Source organism: Poecile atricapillus, chromosome 18 (assembly GCF_030490865.1).
Source record: "Poecile atricapillus isolate bPoeAtr1 chromosome 18, bPoeAtr1.hap1, whole genome shotgun sequence".
Lineage (NCBI taxonomy): Eukaryota > Metazoa > Chordata > Aves > Passeriformes > Paridae > Poecile > Poecile atricapillus.
The window spans coordinates 5,998,606-6,022,192 of record NC_081266.1 but is presented as its reverse complement, the minus strand read 5'-3'; the positions used below and the strand labels follow the sequence as shown (position 1 = coordinate 6,022,192).

Genomic DNA, 23,587 nt, shown 5'->3' with positions numbered 1-23,587 from the left:
GATTGTGACTGTTTAAAGCATTGAACGCTGTTCCCGATGAGCAGTGGGGAATGAGGAATTGTCACATTAGCCTCCTGCAGCACACAGCATTTCTCCCTTGTTGCCAGAAACTGACTACTCTGAATTGTTCAGCCTGCCTCAAACACATGAGGAGTGTCACCTTTCAGGCACAGCAGAGCTTGAGTGTAGGATTCGTGTTTGGGGAACTTGGGGACAGTGAAACAGCTGCCAAGAAGCCAATGACCACCACCCACATGGTCCCTTTCTGTTCCATCTGCTGGTGTGCCTCTGTGACCTGTCCTTTCCTACAGCAGTATGCAGCAGCCTGCGTATCCAAAATGCAACAGAATGCAAACTACCGTTTCCACGTCAAAGCCCTTCAGTGCACACACACTTCTGCCTTGAGGGAGAGGACAAGAGAGTGGATGGGATGTGACAGATGTCAGTCACATCACTTAACGCCTCACTGCAAGGCACTGGGGTGCTGCTGCCATGTGGGCAGGGTGAGAGGCAGAACAGCATAAATCTGGAAGAGGAATTGAGACAGAAAGATCAAACACAGCCAAGCTGGAATGTTGCTGGGGCACTGGAGTGCAGAGCCTTTGCACTGCAAAATGGTCCTGGGGATATGTAGGGACTGTGGGCATTTTCTGTGTCAGCTGACTGAATGGTTGAAAGGGTTTCATTCAAATGAATGCACTTGGGGACTGTATTTTAAGAAAAACTCAAAAGAGGAAGGACAGGAAGAAAAAGGCCCCCTACCCTTATTCTGTGAATCAGCATTAATGCCATCGAGGTGTTGGTTCTTTCCATTCTATCTCCTCAGAGGCATTTCTAAGGCTGGTGGTGATTTCATGCTGCCCCTTCAGAGACACTGACAAAAACACCTTGATGCAGTTTAGGGACTTACTTGTTGGAAATCTTCTCAGAGCCCACATACAGGGCACTCCTCATGAGTCCAGCCCGAGTGCCCAGAAACGCCATCTCAATGCCTGCCTCGGTGTCCCTGTGCAACAGAAACACACAAGCAGAAGCAAACAGTTCTCACAAGAACAGCCACGATCCCTGCCCCGGGCTGAGAGCCTTTCAAACTTGAAACCACATCTGGAGACCTGGTCCCAGGTTCATTTGCAATAGAATCCATTTACACCAGGAGTGATAGTGACTCTCCCTGCTAATGGCAACAGGTTGTTACTGGCTGACAACTGGCAGGTTTAAGACTCATGCTCAGACTTAAACCTTTGAGGTCTGCTTATTTCAGTCTCTTTTAAGTAGGCCATAAGCTCCTCTGCCCCTGCTAGTCCTGCTCCAGGCTACTCTCACAAGGCTGAAGTGCAGGAGAGGAACTGCAGAAGGAGAATGGCTGGATCAGAGGTGCAGAGAATGGCCAGGGTAGCAGAATGTGACCAAAGAGTTGGTGTAGCTATTTAAAGCTGTGCTGATCATTGGGGGTCCTAGCAGGATTGTCACTGGCTCAGTGTGTGTTAGCATAGGGATACAGGGAGCTGAAAGGGGGACAGGAGTCCAGTGGCCATGTGTATCTGTAAGTGACACGTTGTCTGCTGAAAGAAGATCTGTGTGACGGGATACAAGACACCACCAGCAACAGGTGCCTCACTGGAAATAACAAAATACAAAGTTGTTTACTGAAGCCAGCCTGTCCGCTGTCTTCCTGAGGTTCAATCTGGAGGTACCACCACGAGAGACAAGACCAAACTCCCTTTTCTCCACCAGAAAAACCCTCACCAAACTAAAGACTCTCCCGAGGAGGCCCAGCTTACTGAAGTTCACTCCTGAGAGACACTTTTCAATCTATTTCTAAAGCAATGATGCTATTTATATCAGTGTTTTGAGTTATTTCTACAGTTTCTTGTATGCTGTGCAGAAGTTTGTGACTATTTCAGGCACTGCATAAGCCCATAGCATCTGGAGATGCATCTTCAGTGGTGCTCTATCCACATTTATGTCTCCTACACTTACAAGGACATGTTGAGGGCTAATGTTGTCCAGTAGGCCTCCATGGGGGCAGTGACCACTGCATCAAACAGCACTTCCTGGACCAACTCCTCATCACCTAAGGAGAAAAAAAAGATAAACAAAAATCAGGAGAAAAAGACATGTTTTTCCCTAGAAAACATCTTTCCTTTTAGAGAGTCTCTTGGTAAGGAGCATCTGCCTGTCCAGGACAGTGGATCAATGTGGCACAAAAAGGAGGCCTCCCATTACAGGGCAGAGAAGAGGTCCTAACACCTGGGTGGTGGAAAACACAAGAGTAGATGTTAAAGCCAGGATCACAAAATCACAGAATCAATGAGGTTGGGGAAGGCCTCTGAGATCTCCAAGTCCAACCTATGACCCAACACCACAGCACTCCGTGCCTCCTCCAGTCTTTCCTTACACGCCTCCAGGGACAGTGACTCCACCAGCTCCCTGGGCAGCTGTTCTGAGTACTAATCACCCTTTGCTGTGAAGAATTTCTTCCTAATGTCCAAAATCATCAGACCAGCTCCCCTGCAAACTCTGTGGAAGGGTGGTGCCCACACAAGTGTGGGCAAGTGAGAGGCTTTCAAATGAAGTTATTCATTAGACTGTCAATTATTTTATTGAACAGGCTGTCCACAGCTTTTGCCTCAAATCCCTGCCTTGACCTTTCTTCTGGGTATCCTGTAGAGAGGATTCCAGCCGACACCTTCCACTCAAGTAGCGTCCTTCAAAACCACTAGAGACTTTTTTATGGCCTCTCCTCTGTCCCTTTGCTCACTGGCTTCTCTGTTAGCCCTCCTTCCTTCCTGTGAGCCACAAAACATTTTCCTGTCCTGGTTTTCACCAGATGCTCAAGCCAGTCCAGGCTACCAGTCTAATCCACTTTGGACTGGAGCTAAGAAGTGATTAGGGAAGTTCAAGGTATGATCATGTGCTAAATGACATGCCCCAGAACCCCATTTCTGTGACCTGCTTTGTTTCTGTATTGCCCTGCTCGCACTAATCTCTGAGAACTTGTTGCAGAAATGTCCCTTTCAGTGCTGTTCTAGATGGACCCACCCTTTCAGTGTTTCTTGTGCTGAAACTTTCTGGGTTGATGTTCCAGGTGTCCCTTAATGTTTTAGCTCAAGTTCTCCCAAATTTCTTTGTCACAGATCTCAGGATCCTTCTCTCCATAGCTGTTGTTATTCAAGCCTCAAAATCAGAGCCCACCACGAGATCTTTCCTTCTTCAGGACCCCGTGTCTAGGATTCACGTGTTCAAATCGTATTTGTTTTTCCTCCACAGCACTTCCAAGCCTGCATATTTCTCCAAGTCAGCTCTCCTGAAACTTTCCTCCTCCCTGGCCTCTTCAACTCATACATCTCTTTCCAGCCTACTCCAAGGACAGCCGGGAGGGGTCTGCTCACATTGTGCAAGAGAGGAAGGATTACTGGATTTTTACAAGATTCCCATTCTTGCACCTAAGGTTTGTGACTCTCAGGTGCAGCATTACATGCAAAAGCTTGTAGTAGGCTCAACTAAGGGGGCTGAAGGACATCCTAAAACCAAACAGCTGTAAGGAATTCCCATGCACAGCTGCTCATCTCTGCCCCCTGACAGAGACCACTCTCCAGTGGTGCTGTATCAGCTGCAGGAAAATGGGACCTGGTGCAAGGGATGAGCAGCAGGGGGAGCAGGAAAGATAATAATCCTGTAATCATTTTTTAATTCTGGATCAGTTACCTGCTGTGTTTGGAAAACAAAATTAATAATCTTTGTTCTGAAAGAACCCATCTCTCCAGAGGGCACTGTGAGCCCTTGGAGGATGATGCCTGGTGTCCCAGGGAAAGAGAGTTGTCTCAGCACTTTTCCTGGCTTCTCCTGCCTTTGCCCCCTCTAGGCCAGTCAGTCAGTCTGTCTTAAACCTGGTGTGCAGCCCCTGCCAAGCTCTTTTTTCTTTTTTATTGAAGCCTTCCACTTTCCAGTATTTTCTATGCTGAGACCTCCAATAAGGCTGAATTATATGTCAGCTTTGAAATGGAAAAAAATCTTCTGACAGAGACAAGGAGGTGGATCCTCAGCTCATTTCTACTTGTGAATTAACCTGGGCTTGAGTTCAGTCTCCACTTGTGAATTAATCTGGGCTTGAGTTCAGTCCTGCCTGTGTCAGCAAGTGCCACAGGGGCTCAGTCTGACACCAATCAGTTTGTCACAGTCCCCTCTCCCTTGTGATGGGTACAGGAAAACCCCAGCGGGGCACTTGCAGTGCCTGGGACTCACATTCCAGGTCAGGCTCCTCTCCAGTGAGGAAACGGATCACAGCCTCCAGCTGGCTGAGCTTGCGGTGGTCGGGATCGATGTCGGTGATGCAGTAAATCCTGGTGGGAAGGGGAGAAGAAATCCAAAAAGGCAAAGAGAAACCACAGTCAAACAAACGCTCCTGCATGATAATAACTGCAAAAAGAAAGCCAGCAAGAAACCCTGCTCTGCAAAGTCTTTACCACTGCTGCGTGTTGTGCCCACTCTATATCGAACAGTGTGGCTGAAAGTCAAACCCAAACACCAATTAACCTGACTGCTGTGCTCAGGAGGGTTTTCTGTGCTCTCCAGCATAAGCTCACAATGCAACAGAGCTGTTCCAAATCTGCCAGCGGTTTCCTGGGTGATGCTGTGCAAGATGTGTTCATGTGCCTGTACAGGTAATAACAGTGTGATGGAGAGACCTGAAAAGCAGAGGGTCATGGGCAGTGTGAGACCAGACCAAGAACAGAAAAAATAAGAGACAGAGGAACAAAATGTGAGGTGAGGAATGATCTTGCAGTGTGATATGGCGACAACAAAAGCTGTCCCACGGGGACACATCTGCAGGAGCCACAGGACACAGTTTGGGGAGAAGTGGAAGAATGTATTAGAAATGCTCTGTGCTATAAGGGAAACCAGCCTTGTAATCTTGCTCCCAATTTTGACTGCTCCATTGTCAGGACAAGGGAGAGGAAGGGGTTATAAGAGAGAATTAAAACTCATAAAGGGGCTGAAAGGAGTGATTTATGAGAAAAGTCTAAGAGAAATGAATATGTAAAGTGTGGTAAGCTGACACCTGAAGTCAGGAGTAGAAGGAGAAGTCGCTGTTTGTGTCTCAAATGTGCTGCTTGTGAAACTTGACAGTGTAATGAGAGGTGAGAAGGGGTGCAGGGCTGCTTGAATATAGTTATTTTGGCTTTGGTACAGCCTGGGTTCATGTGACTGAGTGGGGCTGAATGTTGGGTTCATGAAAACCCCAAACCTCACAGCAATAAATGGAAAGTGCCGTGCTTCACCCTGTTTCAGATCCAAACCAAGCAAAACCATAAGTTCTGCTCGCTATTGAAACAGGGGTCATAAATCACTTCCGTGTTCACTAGAAGTTAGGTCTAGGCTCAGTTCAGATGGATGCCAACCAAAAATAAACTAGGATTTAAAAAAGCACTTCAATCTCTCACCGAGCTTGCAACAAAATTCCCTAACAGGTCTGACATAGTGTAGGTTTTGTAAGACAATTCTGAGCAGCACGAGGAGGAACAAAAGTAAGTCTGAGCACAGAAGACTGAGGATAAATCTCAGCTGTTTCTTAGGAGAGGAATGTGCCAGGTCTTGGTGGGATCTCCCAAAGGAGGAGGTGAAGCCCAATCGTCTGGAGACACTCAGGTCTTCGCAGGTACAGCCCCTGAACAGCATTGCTTTTTCCCTGGGCCACAGAGGGTGCTGAACTCAAACCAGATTGCTGGGAACTTTGCCCAAATACCATGACAAAGTCCTGTGTCACTGACAGGATTTCCTCCACTTACCATTCATTTGCTAAAGACAGGTCTGGCTGGAGCAGGTCATGTAAACCTGAAAGCAGAGAGCACATGGGGTATTCAGTGAGGAAGCAGACAGACACATGCAGGCTCTGAAGGAGAAGTGGTGACATTCAGAGTAGCTCCCTTGTCCCTTCCAGAGCAACCCACCTTCTTCCACTGAAGTGTTCCCCAGCAGAATGTACTCCCCGTGCCCCCTGGACAGCACAACACCCAGGCTGCAGGCAAGAAGGGAAACAGAGGGCTTGTCAGCAAGGAAAGGGGTCATTCCCTGCACTCACAACCCTTAAAGACATTAACTCCCTCCACAGCTATTAAAGAAAAGAACATCATCAGAAGAGGATTAAGTGAGATCTGACTTCAGCACAGGGAGCTAAACAACCTGTCTGTAGAGCTACGAGACACTGCTGGGGACAATTTTTTTGGCCAACATTGTAGGTTCAGGTCAATGATAACATCTCTCAAATCTCTGCCAGTTTCAAACCATTTCAGCTGGGGGAATAAAACCAACACCCTTCCCTCCCCTCTCCCCCCACACAATTTGCTTCATTTGTTATTTGTTGTTTTATAATTTTCAGTGTACAACAATGTTGGGGTTTTTTAAAAGCCATACACCAGAACTGTATACTGTATTCAGTGGAAATGAAAATTTAAGCTGCCTCATTTCTCTGAAATGAAACAACGTGCTTTACCTAAGGTATAGCTTTCAGATTCTGAATTTCAGGTAAATCATAGTATTCCTTTTGAATTTACCCCAAATAATATTTTAACGGCGATAGGAACAAAGAAGTCAATTATTCCTACTGCTCTACTCATGACTTGTAGCAAGATTTATGAAGAGAAGGGATTGATCTGCTGTCCCTGATCAGACTTCTGATATACTGTATTGGTGCCACAAGTCCTTGCTCACCTGAAGGGTGTGCCACTGATGTCAGTGAAGAAATAATCATTGGTGAGGAAGAGAACACGTTTCTGAAAGAAGAGAATGAATAAGAGAGACCATGAGGCAGAGCAATGATGGGGACCTGGGATAATGTCCCCAAGGCTGAGCAAACCACCCCTCACACCCTGCTAGGGCTGCCTGGAGGCTGGGATGAGTGTCAGTATTCAGCATATCCAGCACCTCGAGACTTTCAGGATGCAGGCAGCCGCTCTATCTTTCCAACCAGGGCTTCAGATAAACCTTTCTTTGTTCTAGGGCTGCACCAGCTGCAGGAAGGGCTGGGGGGAAGCTGCCCTCCCTCTTGCCTCCAAGCACACGTGCTGGGGCCCTGCTGCTCTTCTGCACTTTCCTGACAGCTCTGCACATCATCATCATCATCATCATCATCATCATCATCATGATCATCATCATCATCATCATCATCATCATCATCATCTCCAGCAGGAGGGGGGCTCAGGGCAGATAGGAAGGAGGGGTGGAGTTGAAGGAGAGGTAGAATTACAAACCTATCCTCTGCGTGGGTGGGCAGCCAGGGCCAAGTCTCCCCACTCCTGTGGGAAATGCTGATATTCCTGACATTTGCTTTCACGCCAAAGTGGGACAAAACACTGGCATATTCCAATTTTGTTAAAAAAATCAGTTAAAAAAAATTTACATTTTCAATTTGGGAGAAAAGTGCCGTTTCAAATCCAAGCCATTTTGATTCGCACGCAAATATTTTTTTCAGACTGACATTTCAACTGAAGACATTTCAGATTATTGAAAGCTGCTTCAGAACTTCATCTGTTTGCCAGACCGGCCTTTTCCTGTAGGAAAGTGTTGATTTCAGTGGAACGCTTTTCCAAAGGAGAAAAGTTTCTGGAAAGTTTCTATCCAAGCCTTATGCCAGTATATGAACCCTAATATGTTTAAAATCCTAGAACCAGTCTGAGAACGAGGTGAGAGGATGTGTGTGGGAGACAGAGGAGCAAACTCAGAAAACTCAGTGTTCCCCAGGGAAAGCCTGCTCTAACCTGCTCGAGCTGAGCAGCCCTGGAAGTGGAGCGAGGCGCAGAGGCTCCAGCTCCACAGTGTGCACCGAGTTTGTGCTCAGTGTGCTGACAGGGATGGGGATATCATTAGGTGTGATGGGCATTCAGGATGTTGTTAGCTGAGGTGCTGGCAGGTGGCTTAACCCCTTTTCTCCTCTCTCTCCATGCGTGGCAACTCTACTGCTGAACAACAGCATCTTCTGCTGGGCCAGGACCACACAGAATCACAGGATCATCGGGGCTGGAAAAGACCTCTGAGATCACCAAGCCCATCCTTTGACCTATCACCACCTTGTCAAGCAGATCATTGCAGTGAGTGCCACATCCAGTCATTTCTGAACACCTCCAGGCATGGTGACTCCACCACCTCCCTGGGCGGTCCATCCCAATTTTTAAATAGCCCTTCCCATGAAGTTATTTCTCTTAGCGTGCAGGATCTTCCAGAGGGCTGTGACACCCCCAAAGAATATCCCTTGGTGGCGTTTTGGTGGCTGTGGGTGGTACAAAAGGTATTAACCCTTCCTTTTCTTGCCTGTCTGATCTGATGATGGAGGTGGGGATGCACAGGAAGGACCTGGCAACTACTCTGAGACCCTTTCCTTTAGCAGGGCTTGTTCTGCTCCTCCTTTTTTCCCCTGACCTGCCCCTCTTCTGGTGAGTGCTCAGCCAGCCCCAAGACAGCTGGAGGCACTGCCATGGAATGGAAGAGGAGCAGAGGCACCCTTGAGCCAAGTGGGGCTGAGGATGCTCGGGCAGGACTTTGCCGCACAGAGGGGATCAAGGGAGGAGAGATGGACGTGTTGGCACAGTGACAGGGGGCTGACTGCCATCCCCTGCAGTCTGGGAACAGTGGATTGCCAGACTGGAAGCTGTGCTAGGCATCCAGGCCTGGCTACTGCCATTACCAGAGGTTTGCCACGACTCCTAGCCATGTCCTCTCTCTTTTGCTTTCACAGTCACAGCCCTTCTGTACTCAAGCTGCAAGCAAAGGCACTTCTGCCCCTGGAACTCCCTAACAACTGCCTCCTGTATTTGTTCCTTATTTTTTCCTCTCTATCTCTGTTCTTGATACCTTCCTGATATCAACGTGGGGTACCAACATTTACGTGGCTGACAGAATAATTTCTATCCCCTTCACTCACGTCTTCTCTCCACAGTCTGGCTGCCTCATTCTCTTTGTTTCAAGGCTCTGTCAGCACTTTCTTTGTTTCAATGCTGCTCTGCTTCATCATTTAGCAGAGTACAAGTGGGAATTACTAAGCTTCATTTCTCGTTTCCACCCCATGTGTATGTAAAACTGACACAGACTCAGCCTCAGTCCCCCATTGTGCTTCGTAAGGCTTCCAGAGCTGCAGAATGAAACAAATAATATCTCTTTACCAAGGCTACTTTTTTGTTATCTTCCTTTTCCTCTGGGTAGGGGAGCAGAAGGCTGTCTCTAAAATATTGAACTAAAAGATACCATTGGATGACTCAGAAGAGGTTTTATTGAGGGTGCACAAAGAGGTTTAGCTAGCAAAAGAAGCAATCTAGACCTACAAAGAATAGCTCTTGCTCTAAAACCTTGATTACTTTTCTGATAGAATAACTAAGGTAATGGATGAAGGAAATAAAAGACATGCAATATATATGGGTTTATATAAGGTACTTGAAACAGCTTCTCATGAACTTTTATTCCAAAGAATCAGTTAAAGTGGGCATAAATAAGATATGGAGGGAGAACCAGCTGCAGAACTGTAGACAAAAAGAAACAGTAAACAACAGGCCATCGAGGGGAGAAAATCTAATGGGAGGAACAGACTCTGCCTTAGCAGCCCTCCTGTACAGGGATCTATCTGCAAGACAAAATAGAACATTTCTCTGCATACTGAAAAAAGTGTCTCAGCAGCCCTTAAAATTAGAAAGGCTGGATGAAAAGGAGAAGTGGGTTTCTGGTGGAAAAATGGCAACTGGAAAAAATAGCTAAGAAACACAGAAGTGAGGGCGGCAGTTCCAGCGCAGCTGTGGGAGGGAGAAAAAAAATGGAAGGGGCAGAAGAAAGGAGATTGGGGGCTCCCTGTTCAGAAATATCCTACTGCAGAGAATAGCTGCTCTGTAGAGAGCAACAGGGAAACAGTCACATAATTCAGTGAAGCCCTGGTACTTGGGCACCAGAAAGGACAGAAGAGTCAACAGGAACTACCATGATAGCTGAAAAGTGTGCAAATATTTCAAATGCAGGTGTCAGCAATGCCCAGGAGAAGAAAAGCAAAGGCATTGACAGGTCCAGGAGAATTGCAAACACCAAGAACAGAGAGAAAAAAAATGTAGTGACAAGATCTAGCAGGGCAACCATTTAGAGGAAGCAGAGAGGTGTCTTCATTAGGAAATGGCCCCATTTCAGCAGTGCCTGTGAGCATTTGGTTTGTTGGAATTGGTGCTGACTGTGGCTTAGCATGGGAGCACTGAAAAAAAAGCTCTCTATAAAGGATGGAAAATTTTCCTGAAATATAGAAGACTTCTGGGCAGTGTAACTTGCAGGACTCTGGAATACTTCCTAACAGGAAATGATGAAAGCCAAAATCTTCAAGAGAGTTAAATAAACGTGAATGAAAAAGTACCAGTGAACATAAATGTACGAGATAAATTTGTACTGATTCCAAAGGAAGATGTATAACTCTGCCCTAGAGCTGGTAGGGAGTGTTCAAAAGTCTCCATTTCACCAGGACTTTCCATAAAATGTCTGCTAATATTTGCATAGAAATTTAATCCTGGACCTGGATAAAGGGAATCGCATTCTGACGAAGTGAGGGACAAAGTTTTCATGAGTGGTTTTGGGTAGGGAAAGAGGGTGGCAAAATAATCTCCAAATCTCCTTCTGTCTAAGTGAGTTCAGCATAGTCTTCCCCTATTCTAATTCTTGAAGAACTCTGATTCATTTCACAGCCCTATAAACAATGAACAACATGCTTTTTGGGAGCTGAGAGACATTTCCAGTACCTTTCTGAGAGCAGAATCTTGGTAGGTATAACGAGCAGTGCTAACGATGCTCTCTCATACACCTTTAACACATGCATTATATATGTGGTGAAACAATAAAATCCTCACTTTCAGGGATGCTGAACATTAAAAACCACATCCTTTGTGGCTTTTCAGTGTCCACTTCCCATCCACTCCCCTGGTGTGACTTGAACAGAAGGATAATTTCTTACCCCTTTGTCCACGGGGACCTTCACATCCATGGAGAGGTAGCCTGTTTCCCCATTGATCATAGCACTTCTCAGCTGCAGAGGTGAACAAGTTTGGTGTTAGTGTCTCCAAGCAGGGCAGGAATTAACAGAGCCACTTGTCATTAACACACAGGGGCTGGCAGAAAGAATCACTGTTGGTTCCCTCTCCTCCCCAGCTCTGTCTTGCTTCGTTTAGACAGAAATCCTGTTTGCAGTGATCAGAATCCTTGGACAGTCAAGCTGATAAGTGGTACACAATAGTAATAGTTTATCTTGAAAGCTTGCTGATATGTCTTTTAGCAAAAAGAAAGGATCTGGAATCTATGAAATTGCCAGTCCCAGTTACAGACTTCACTGTTTGGCAGCCAGAAATTCATTAGCACAGTGCTTTGAGAGCCTGGAAGAGGAGAAAACTGAGAAACCCACTAACTCCCTCAGACTGAATCCAAAGCTCTTTGACGTTTCTAAAACTGATTTATAAATTATAGGCTGTGTTCAGCACCACTTCTGAGGTGCAGCAAAGCAGCTGTTTAGCACAGCAAAGCGAGACTGTATGAGAGCAGGGTAGGCAGTGAGACCACTTCATTCAACACAGGTTCCAAAGGTAAAAGGTAATTTTTGCAGTGACTCCCAGCCTCTTGTGAGAAAGATCCAGGAAATTTTTCCACAAGTACAGAGGCTTTGACTGCAGGTCCAGCCTGCCAGAACATATCAAGTCTATTGCTTCAGGCTGGATAGAAAAAAATAGGTGGGAAGTAACTTACTCATTCACAAATTGTTTCCTTACTTCCAGAGACAGGCCTCCATTCAGGTGCTAGCCAGTCTCAAGTGCATTGGCTTTACAAGGCCACGCTTTTGTTTATTATGGCTGTTTGATGTGGGTTATTTACAGACCTAGAATATGAAGCTCATGTTTCCCAAGGCCCACATCTTGGAAATGAAAACACTGACTGGTACTATTACTCCTTTTTTGGCTAAGAGTGTTTGACCTTCTTCCAGAGCCTCAGCATACTCTCTCTTCTGGTCTGACAGCCTGCAGGATTTGCTATGGATTCTGGGTTTAGAATCGTAGAATATCCTCATCTGGAAACAAGGATCAAGTCCAGCTCCTGACCCTGCACAGCATCATCCCAAGAGTCTCACCATGTGCCTGTGAGTATTGTCCAAACACTTCTTGAGCTCTGGTGCTGTGTCCGCTGCCCTGGGGAGCTGTTCCCAAAACACCCTCTGGGGGAAAAACCTTTTCCTGATACCCCAAACCTGCCCTGGCCCAGCTCCTGCCCATCCCTCGGCTCCTGTCAGTGTCAGCACAGAGAGGAGATCAGTGCCTGCCCCTGTTCCTCTCACAGGGAAGCTGTGAGTGCACTGAGGGCTCCCCTCGGTCTCCTCCAGCCTGAACAGACCAAGAGACCTCAGCCACTCCTTGCCTTCCCCCCTCCAGACCCTTGTCCCTTCCCCTTTTTCCCCCACACTGTGAATATCCCTCTGGTGCTTTACAGCAAGCCCTTGGGTGTTTTTCAGACAATGCCAACTTCCCTCTCCTGGATCTCTTTTTGCAGCCGGCTGTATTACACATCATTAGCACTCGGGCATATTTTTTCCAGCCTGAATGTGCTGCTTATCAGTGTTGCTGAGATTATACTGCCACTGATGTTGAGTCTGTCACTGATCTAATACCACAGCTACAAATGTGAGTGTTGAAATGTTGGCAGCTTTCTGCTGCAGTGGGTGTATCTCCAGAGCCTCTAGACTTGCTGAAGTCACACTGCAGATACGCTCACGTCACTGAAAGTCTCTGCACCCTCTGTGCCTGTGACCTTTCTTCCTTCTGGAAGATGCAGTACAGGAACACAAAGTGGCTTTTGTTTCTCATGCTGGCTTCATGATTTTTTTTTTTTTTTGTCCCCTGGATAGTTTTACTCTGATTGCTTGTGGACAGAAACCTTACACTTGGTATTGTATTTGTGTTAGGTATCCATGTCAGTTGGTCAGACAGGAACCCACTAGCCAAATAAATATGAGAGAAAAGCAAATTTCTTTCATTTCCCAATTTATTTTTTTTTAAATAGCAAACTAGGCAAAGAGGATTAGCTCTAAAATTAGCTCCAGTGAGAGAGAAAACTACAATGGGAGCAAGAGATGAGTGAACCTACATAAAGCCACTGGCAACTTGTGTCTTGGTGCTTCCACTGCATGTAAAACCTCTTATTTTTGTCTTGCTTTCCACATTACATAGTTCTGCTGTGTTCCTTTTCTCAATTTGCCACTCTTCCACCTCCCAAATTCCTTTGATGTTGCCTTTCTACTTGGCCTACACTAGTGGTGGTAGCTACTTTGATCCTCTCGCTGCTCTGTTTGTCCTACCTGTTTAAGTGCATATCTATAGCATCAGATCCCTTTATCTCAGCTGTCTCCCCTGTAATCCAGAAGCATGTGTCTCACAGCTAATTCTATCTTACTCCAAATTCAGTTATCTTAGTCATTTAAGTATCTATTTCCTCCTACTTCTGAGTAAAATAAAACCAGCCACAGAGGAACCTCTCTATATTCTCATTTTATCTGGGGTCCTAGATGTGCAAAGCAGCAGGTGTACACTGTTTTTTCTTTATCACTTGTTAATAATTCTGCTCAAAAAACAGCAGAAAAGGGTTTGATTTTTTTTTAATCTTTTCCCTTTGGTCAGTTATTGCTTTCAGTGCCTCCACACCTGTTTAATAAAGTGGTTTCTGGATTTTTTTTCCCCCCAAGTGTCTAAGTCCTTTATCCTCTGTGTTCATTACTCTCTTGATGAATGTACTGTCTTGTTCCTGATCTCGTTAGTTGGGTGGCTTCAGCTGCATCTCACCTAGTGCATGTGTGGGTGACATGGCAGGACACTGCCACACTCCTGAACTCCTCTGGCTTTGTGTTAAGGCAGCAGTAGGGCCTTGTACACACAGATTGGAGTGTCCTCCCTGGAGCATCCTTCAAAGTAGCCCCTCCCAGCACTTCTCCCTCTTTGTTCCGTGAGAAGGAGAACTCACACTGGGAAGGAAGACAAGCACTTGGTAGAGGAGCTTCATGCTTTGTCCTCTTGTAAACCACCCACCTCTCTTAGTCAGAGCCAGCCAGGCACACAAAAACAACAGGAGTGCCCCCCACACCTTCCACACAGGCACACAAAGCTACAAGAGTGGCTAAACCCACTTTCTGACACTCACTATTTCATCTTGGTCTTCCCACTCCACTTCTGAGAGATCTACGCTGTTGTAGTTTGGCTTTGGCTTCAGCTTCTTCCCTTCTTTATACTGGCATTAAAAAAAAAAAAAGAAAAAGAAAGAAAAATATTCAAGTAAGAGGCTAGATCACTTCCTGAACTAACCCTTTAAGAATTGGTGTGCAATTTGAAAACTAGGGGTGTCTCATTTCTTCTCTGACTAGGAAGGCAGAGTTTGTGCCAGTGCCTTCTTGGTCCCATGTCATGTATTTCTTTATGCTGGCAGTGAGGGGCTAGGGGAGTTCCAGAGGGACAGGCTGCCCCAGGAGCAAGGGACAGACAGGAACACTGCTAAACTTACAGGGAAAGGCCTTCCTTCTCCTAAACAGAGCAGTACAACACCTGTGCTAGAGGACACGAAGTAGGAAATGAGGGTTCATATCACAGCAGTTGAAATTTTATTTCTCAGGAGGCAAAGACTTTATTCTGGGGTTTTCAACCCTTTTTATAAGGTGTTCCAACACAGGTTAACCCAACTGGTACAAGGAACAACACCTCTCTCATCCCATTGGTGGGACAAGAGGAAAAACACTCTCAGAACATTGTTTTGAGAACTAAAATCTTCTTTACACAAGAATCCTTGAGAGAAAAAAGTTTCCCAAAAGACTTTCCCTTGGGAAACAGATCAACCACTGAGAGCCTGAAACTCTCAACACCCTTGTGCCTTGCCTTGCCCTGGAAATCTGGCATGTCCCTTCTCTTGGCACACTGCAGTGACTCCCAGTGCCTGTGCTCTCCCTCTTTGAAAGGTAAGAAGCTCCCTTTTTGAAAAGCTGCCTTTTTGAAGGGCCACCACAGCCCTTCACAGCAGCTTTCTCTTGTGGTGACCACACTCACGTTTGTAGCTGTGAGCAGGTGGATTTGTGCTGAGCAGCACGTCCAAAATGTAAAATCATCGCGTGCCTGGGCGTCTCAGCAACGAGGCCAGCTGGCCCCAGTGTTTGGCCTTCACAGCTCAAAACCCACAAGGAAATCAGAGGAAGCACTGAAAGTCTCTGTGCTCAAGTCAGGAAAGGTTCTCAGATGCACAGCTCTACGTACCAAAGGACGGAGGTCTGGGTGTGACAGGATGTAGCCATTGTTGGTGTTCAGGAAGGCGTAGCCGTGGACACCCAGCTGGAGAAGGAGGCATGAGAATAATCAGTGCTTTAGCTAAAAACACTGCTGTGTAATGGGTGCTGCTGATACCCTGGCACTGCCAATACTGAGAAACATTTTCCTTTTAAAGATATTGACCAGCAGAAAATGGAATCCATCCCAAAGGGAGTATCTGTCTGCTCTGTCTGTGCTTGGATGCACAAAAGGATGTGCAGGTAGTAGGTTTGTGTGCAAATTCAGAAAAGTTATCAGCACCCAGAAGCAGGAAAAAAGTTATCAGCACCCAGAGCTGTTGGCAGGAAATGGGCAGTGATGGACAGGAACAGTGGTGACAGCTCTGTGTGCCCATCCCCACCCTGCAGAGCAGTGAATAAACGAGTGAGGATCGATCTCACAGACGGCTGCCCTGGAAACACAGCCAGGCTCCAGAGGAGCTCTGCATTGTGTTCCAGTGTTGGCAAGACCAGACCTAACCCAGGCCAATTGAACAAGCCTGTAGTCTTAAAATGCTTTTTAAGGAATAGCACAGTAACAAGAGCAGACACTGGCTGACCTGATCTGCGAGAGATTTCTGAGAGAGCAATTACTCAGCTCAAGCCCATATATAATGCAACTTCCAGCTACACCCTGAGTTGCTAAAAACCTGCAGGTAGCCTGTGCTTGCCAAAACAAGAGGTGTCTCAAGGAAAACAACAGTGGATAAAGTTTCCATCTTCAAAAAAAATGTTGCAACTCTATTTTCCTATAGAGACAATCTTGGAGGGATAACGGTAGGGAAGCGAGGAGCTAAGTCATTTACAATCTGTCTGTGCATTCAGGGGATCAGTTCTGGATTTCACACATCCCAGACCAAAACCTTGGACCGTGTTCTATGTGAAGCAGTTTTTTGAAAAACAAACTTGGCTTAACTCAGTGTGGCAAGAAGGAAACCAAGACACTGGATCAGCAAATTTCTTTTTTGGCCTATTAAAGCTGAAATTTCCCAGCCCAGTAAAAGCACAATCATTAATATACAAACTCCAGAGGTCTGGAACCCTGGAACTGGTCCTTTTGGAGCCCACATGATAGGGAATTCATGTGGAGGATCCCAGGTTTCCAAACTGGTCTGCAGTTGGAGCAGTTTCTGAGAAGATGAGTCCTACCATTGATATAATAAAATCCAATTTTTTCCCCCTCCTTTCCTGGCACTGCTTGGAAGAAAGAACAGTGTCCCTCCTTAGAAAAATCATTGCCCTTTGAGTGACATGGGGAAAGGCAGATGAAAAGGCCTTATTCTTATACAGAAAAGAATCATATAAAAATTGCATGCTGAGTGCAGGCACCGACACTCACAGTTCCAGGCTTGTCTGCAGGATCATTTCCTACAGCTGCCTGTTAATGCTCTGCCCTGCATCCATGTCTGGAAGCACCACAGAAATCCACAGCTTCTGACAGCCCTTTCAGTGCTGTGAGCCTTCAGCAATCAGATTTTGGACAAGTGCCTCACTGGTAGTAGTTGTCTGATAGTTATTTAAGAGAAACCAAAAACGTGAAATGTTGGCTCAAATTGCCAGATTTCATGGTGGTCCTTGGATGTGCTCGTTGTTTCCTGCTGTGCAGCCTGACTGGACAAGGGGTCACTGCCTGGAATTTACAGCAGAAACCAAACTGTGCATCTCTGGGGGAATTTCCTACAGATGAACATTTTTTTTTAAGATACATTGAACACAGAGTTAATGGAAAGTTTTTTGACTAACAATTCTGGCAAGCAAATACTCTATCCAGGTACAGCACAAAGCGAGTGAGAGCCAACTTTCTGTACACTGTCCTGCCAAGAAACCATCACACTGATCTGGAGAAAGGAACCTCGAGGCATGACAGGAGAGTTGGCTCTCCATAACCCATTCAGCCCTCAGCTTTTCTGCTAAGAATATTGACAGTGAAACGAGTCCATTTGTTTTGCCAGCTGGCACGGCAACTCTTGTCCACTGGGAACTGGATATAAAACTTTAATTCTCCTAACAGAGGCTGTCACCTCTGAGGGATCTGGGTTGGTGACCATCAGGATGCAAAGGCTCCGTCACCTTCTGCCAGCCTTCTGGATCACCCAGTCCTTGTGCTGCTGAAGCAGCCTAAAAGCTTGTAGTAGTGAATAATTTCATATGTGCCATATAGAAACCACACACCACTACATCCAACAACTCTTCCCTTAAGCTCATAGCCTTTCCTCCAGAGCTGGAAGTGATTTTTCAGTCATGCCCATGGAAGTGCCAGTAATGACCTTGCTGTGCAAAGGAAGCCATTGCAATTATCTCAGTCTTACCTTATACCGTGGAGCAAGTTTTAACAACTCCCTCAGTGGTACATCAGAGCCCACCACACCCAGGAGAATGCCATGGGATCGCTTTAAAACAAAGGAGAATCTGTTTTCAGAAGGAAAACCTGGGCAGTTTTCTACCTGAAGACACGTAATCGTCTCTCTAGTAGTCTCTCACCCATCCCCTCTTGGCTTGTGTGAAAGTGGTTATTCAAAACCAATTCAAAACTTCAAAAAGTCCAAATTTCAGTGCTTATGGAGAAGAGTGTTTCTACACAACACTAGTCAGTGTTCACTGCTGTGATTCAGAAGGAACATAAAATCACTGAAACAAGTTCTGAGGGCAAACCCCTGCATTCAGTATGTTTAAATACCAAGAAGGCCAAGAAAATAATGCAAACCAGCATGAATGGGTTGATAAATCGGGCCAGCTGAATCAAATGCCAAATACAAAACTGTTAACCCAGAAAAAAGGAAATCCCCCCTCCAAGACACGGGGATCTGGTTGTTTAATAAGCATCTGGAGAGCACTATGGAAAAATTAAACACAGGCTCCCATTGCAGTGCTGTGCTAATGCGCTTTTCACAGGTGGAGAAGGCAGACAATCATTTGTAAGACCTGGATGAAGAGTTTATCCCTTGTACACCAATGCTAAGGTACCATTCTCCATTTTAAAGGATGCTGAGAAATTAGAAATACTACAGGAAAGAGTGTTTTAAAGGGTTTCAAATCCCAGAGGAAATGCCCTTATCAAATCATTGAAATATTTCAATCTTTTTAATCTTATCAAGATAGGTTTGATTTTATGGCAGTGTAGAAGATGCTTCCCATGAGAATTTACTAAAGGGTACAGGCTTTTTAATCTGAGGAAGCCATTATGACAGGAAGGTGAGGTCAGACAAATTAAAAGCAGAATTTAGACACCAGTTTTTCACTAAGAGATGGAGAGAGCTTGGGCCTGGATGTCTTTCTGCAGTGCTTTTGCCAAAACCAGGGTATTTGGCTCGGCTGTGTGAGATGTAAAGGCCTGCAATAAAATGCAGACTAGACAAGGCAATGATCTCTTCCAGCATGAAATTTCAGGGTCTGTAAACCAGGCTGGGTTTGAAACTGGAAGAGATAAAACAAGAAGTGTCATATTTAAGGGGTACTTTGAAGAAATGACGGATTATCATAAATGATCACCCACCCAGAGCTCTGCTGCCCTCCCTAATGGCTGGGTGTTGGTTCAGAGGCCCTCTGGCTACAGAACCCTGCAGAATTCTCCCCCTTGTGCCTCACTCACCGTCTCGTTCTTCTTGCTGAACACCGGCATGGCCACGGTGGTCATGAGCAGCAGGCTCTGCGCCTGCGAGGCAAAGAGCTGCCACAGAAACAGGAGTGTGTCAGCAAGTGTGGCACCCCACAGAGCCCCATTCCCAAAGGTCCCAGGTGTGGGGTGCAAGCCACCCCCTCCTGGCCTCCCAAGCCTCTTGGGAAACAGATGGCAGCGTTTTTCAATACTCTGTGTCCGAGGGGGCTGTGGGATGGGTGCTTGGTGGTGTGGGGTGATGAGGATGGGGTGAACACCGGTGAAATGAGTTGTTTTAAGGAGGAGACAGGAACCTGTAGAAGTGTTGTCACAATTTATACCCACCACTCCTTATGAGTGTAGACATGAACACTTCTATACAATGAGTGCAAAAAACACCAACACAAGCAGCAGAGAACAAAGCAAAGCAAATGTGAGCAAAATCACAAACACGGCATCAGCTACGCTGCAAACATATGAATGCCACAAATGAAAAACATCACACACAAATATTTAAATGACACAAATACACAAAAAGCCTTGTTATAGACACTTGTTACTCAGCCATCTAAGCTCAGGAAAAGAGACAAAGCCATGATTTAAACAGACACACCACAGTGAGCTGTCTCTGTGGGGGATACAGGACATACATGTGTCATGGGATAGGAGATGTTCCCAGTTTAACAGAGGACAGATGCTCTAAAAGCACATGAGAGGAGGTAAAACAGGCAAGCCTTATACAAAGGTGTCTCCCAAACATGCCTAACCATCAAAATATTCTAATCCTTTGTTGCCAGCAGCATCACTCCTTCCACCTCTCGTTTGGTGGAGTAGCATGGCAAGAGCTGACCTCCTGTCCCTATTACAGAGCAGGCTGGGGGATGTAGAGGAGCAAGTCAACAATCTAGTCACTTGATGGAGGTTTGGATTTGGTCTCTTGTGTTACTTCTCTGGATGATTTTTTGTGGAATCTTCCCTTTCACAGCAACACTCACACTAACACACAGCAAGTAAACTTCTCTTGCACTTACTGGCCATGTGGAAAAAGAGATCAGGTGAATGAAGCCACTGCACAACACAGGCAGCCCTACCTACTCTGAACCAACAGCACAGCTCTCCAGTACATCCAGCATTTCCTCTCCTCTTCCTGCCAGTGCAGGAGGCCTCTGAGTGCTGCAGCCCCCCTCTCCAGATGTACAGGCCAGCTGTGGCTGTGCAGGCTGGCACACACCGCTGGCACAAACAGCACACGCACAAAACACAGGGTGCATTACCTCCTCAGACTGTGGCAGCTGGTGGGAGACATGGATGAACACATAAATGAATACATGAATCAAACACAGGACAGGTTGAGACAGAGGAAGAGCATGGCAAGACAAGAGACAAGATGCAGAAAAAAGAAAGGTGCAGCAAGCAAATGTCTGTGGCTGCCTTGGGAAGCGTGACCCCACATACACCAAGTTCCAGAGGTGGCAAGTCTGCTGATAAACTTCCTGGGTAATTAGTAGCATTTCTGGAGGCTTTGGTTAGTACACACAAGTTCCATGTCCCAGCCCTCATTTGGCAGCTCATGGAACAGAAGATATCCCCACATCACCCTCACAGAGCCAAATGTTCTCCCACAGGGCAGGCCTGAGACAAAGCAGGGGGCTTGGGAGTGCTGACTGCCTGCTCCTTTGCAAGGTGTCCTTTTCCCACTGGGCTGGGCTCAGGACCTGTGGTGAGTCAGGTCTTGCTAGTTTAAGGAAGGAAAGAGTGAAATCTGTATCTTTGTAACAATTTGCAGTTAGCTACTGGGCTGGAGGAGATCAGGCTGGGCGACTCTACCCTGAGCCATGAATAATCTGTCATGTGAATAATCCTTTAGAAGGTAACCTGCTTGCACAGAAGCACCTCTTTGGTGACATTGTGCCTGTGTGATTAGCCCTGGGCACCTGAGTCACTGCAGATTCGTGTCTGAGTCTGCATACACCCCTCAGCTCCAGGAACGAGCAGAAAACCAATATTGCCTCACTAGAGCCAGAGACAAGTAATTTCTATCAACCAACCAACTCCTGGCTTGTTTTGCCTAAATTTCAGGGCTTGATTTAGGTTTTGGCTCGTGCCTGAGGTCCTTACCGCGCTGTCCATGTAGGCTTCGGTCCAGATGATGTCGTGGTCGTGGTTGATGACCATGGGCCGGCTGAGCACGTGCAGGTACTCCATGACGTTCTCCTGGACATCTGCCAGTGTGGAGATCTGAGTGTAGTAGCCTTCATGGAGAAACAGAGGTGTGAGTCGCTCTGCTGACTCCTAAACGAGTGCAAAGCTAGAAAACTGAATGTCAAAGGTGCTGTCTACCCAGGTGGGTAATCTGCTCTTTGTAAAATGGGCCTTGACGTGCCTCGTATCCAAAAGCATCTGTGGAAATCTAGAGTTTCAAAGCAGTGGTTCTGTTCTTCCAAAAATGCTGAAGCAACGTGCAGGACGAGACTCCTGACATAACCAGGTTTGTGCAAAGCAGATGCAAAGTGTTGCTTCAGGTCCTGGGAAAAACCTTCCCCCCATCAGACTGCCTTTAGTCTGGAATGCCAAACACATGCAAGCAAAGTTTTTCACCAGGCTACCCTCTTGCCCTGCCCTATTTTATATTATTTTATATTATTTTATATTATTTTATATTATTTTATATTATTTTATATTATTTTATATTATTTTATATTATTTTATATTATTTTATATTTTTATATTATTTTATATTACTTTATATTATTTTATATTACTTTACATTGTTTTATATTATTTTATATTATTTTATATTATTCTATATTATTTTATACTATTTTATACTATTTTTTACTATTTTATATTATTTAAGACCAAATTCCTGCCTCCTCTCCCAGATTTTTTCCAGCGCTCTTTAGTCTGCCTAGCTTTACATCCAAGGATGGCAACTACTTCTGTCAACATGTTGGAAGCAGAATAAAAAGTGCAAGTTACCTATTTGCAAAGCTCTGTCCCTGCAGCTGGACTCACAGCAGTCTAAAACTACAACAAGGAGTACAGGAAGGATTTCTCAAGTCAGCAAAAGCTACTCAGAAGTAGCTGTTGGTTAGAAGTGCTAACACAGAGTAATGTCATGAGGATCCTTGTGTCCTGCATTGGTATAGCTCAGAATACATCAGATAGATGGAAAACTTTCCTATCACCAGGAAAACGCTGTCATGTGAAAGGGCTCATGTTCTGATAAGCTTTGTGATGTGGAAGCAGATTTAGCGTGCTCGAGAACAAGGACCAGAAGAGTTATACAACACATTGAAACAGAAGGACCAAAATCAGGGAGCCCTCTGCACAGCTCAAATCCTGGAGGTCTCTTCCAACCTAGTGATTCTGTTGAATTGAATTGAATTCTGTTGTTCTGTTGAATTGGTAAATGAGGATGCAAGTGCAAAGAGCGCATTTTTGTTACCTGGTTATTCAGAAGAAAGCATTCTGACATTTTACAGCGAACCAACAGTACCACGAATTCTCTGTCACAGATCTCCTGGCTAAACACACAAACTGACAGCCAGGGGTTTGTTTCATTTAACACAACCTAAAACATCTCACAGTGCTAATTAGATGAATGCTTGAGCCTTGAGCATCCCCAGCTCACAGACATTCTACAGGCCAGCATCTCTCCTGTCAAGTGTTTTCAGCAGCAAATGTTCCCATGCATTTCATGCTCTGCTGGAACCACTGCCTGGGCTGGAAAACAGTTTGTACCTGACAAGCAGCTTCAGTTTTCCCTGTTTAAACAGGACACTGATGTAAGCAGCATTGCTGTCTCCAGAGGTCAGGTCATGCCCAAACATGGATGGCTTTATTTCCCCCTCCCTTTCTTCTTTTACTCTTGCAGACTCTGACAGTGCTAACTTGACTTTTTAACTGGCCCCAAGTGCACAGAGGTGATTCACCTACTGTGGATGGATTTTCTCATTCACATAATTTCATGCCAGTTTGAGAGAACAGCGGGCTTGGGGTGGGATTAACAAGCTATTTTGGTACCTCAGTGAAAATCACTTACACACAAAGAATTTGGCCAGGATACAGGGGTTAACCTGCAGACCTTGTGAAAATTGCTGTAAAATCTTTAAAGCAGCAATGTTTGTTTTATATCTCAGCCAAAAGATGTCAGGCTCTCTGACAGAGCTTTAGACAGATTGTCAAAAGCCAGCAACTGGGACACAATAAGCACAGGGGACTTAGGTGGACTAGAGCCAGCATGAATCTCGGTCATAGTGTCCCTTGGCACGGGGACAGGAAAATGCGGTGGCTCAGCACAGAGGACTTGTGTTAGTTGGACACAGGCACACTTCATGTGGGCCAGCAGGGTCTGCTTTTCCCTTAGGTTGTCTTCCAAGCCAGGGCTGGTGGGCCCCAGCAGAGGTGGGGAAGCCTTGGAGGGGTGCAGGGAGGTTGGGCACCTTTGTTGTTGCAGGCGATCCATTTGACGTTCGGGGCAAAAGTGACCTCCCGTCCAATGAGGTACGTGAACACCCGCACCTAGAGGGGTGCAAAGACAGGAGAATCAGGCTGTGACCTGCTAGCAAATCCAAATGGCTGAAGTTTGGCCTCCCCTTGTCCACTGGTGTGGATGTGGTGAGAGCAGTAGCCCTGCCTTCAGAGGCAGGAGCCTCTCG

General features: G+C 45.9%; 1 protein-coding gene across 1 annotated transcript in view; it reads right to left on the bottom strand.

The window, feature by feature from the left end:
- CACNA2D4 (calcium voltage-gated channel auxiliary subunit alpha2delta 4) overlaps nucleotides 1-23,587 on the bottom strand; it is a 125,121-nt gene that overhangs the window by 72,319 nt on the left and 29,215 nt on the right. Inside the window, exons 12-24 of the mRNA XM_058852793.1 lie at nucleotides 23,372-23,450; nucleotides 21,045-21,178; nucleotides 18,921-18,998; nucleotides 17,641-17,721; nucleotides 15,282-15,356; nucleotides 14,185-14,271; nucleotides 10,967-11,038; nucleotides 6,712-6,773; nucleotides 5,952-6,019; nucleotides 5,790-5,835; nucleotides 4,246-4,343; nucleotides 1,981-2,074; nucleotides 911-1,006 (exon numbers count right to left, since the gene is read on the bottom strand). Of these exons, the coding sequence (XP_058708776.1) occupies nucleotides 911-1,006; nucleotides 1,981-2,074; nucleotides 4,246-4,343; nucleotides 5,790-5,835; nucleotides 5,952-6,019; nucleotides 6,712-6,773; nucleotides 10,967-11,038; nucleotides 14,185-14,271; nucleotides 15,282-15,356; nucleotides 17,641-17,721; nucleotides 18,921-18,998; nucleotides 21,045-21,178; nucleotides 23,372-23,450 (1,070 nt within the window). The remainder of the gene's footprint in view (nucleotides 1-910; nucleotides 1,007-1,980; nucleotides 2,075-4,245; nucleotides 4,344-5,789; nucleotides 5,836-5,951; nucleotides 6,020-6,711; nucleotides 6,774-10,966; nucleotides 11,039-14,184; nucleotides 14,272-15,281; nucleotides 15,357-17,640; nucleotides 17,722-18,920; nucleotides 18,999-21,044; nucleotides 21,179-23,371; nucleotides 23,451-23,587) is intronic.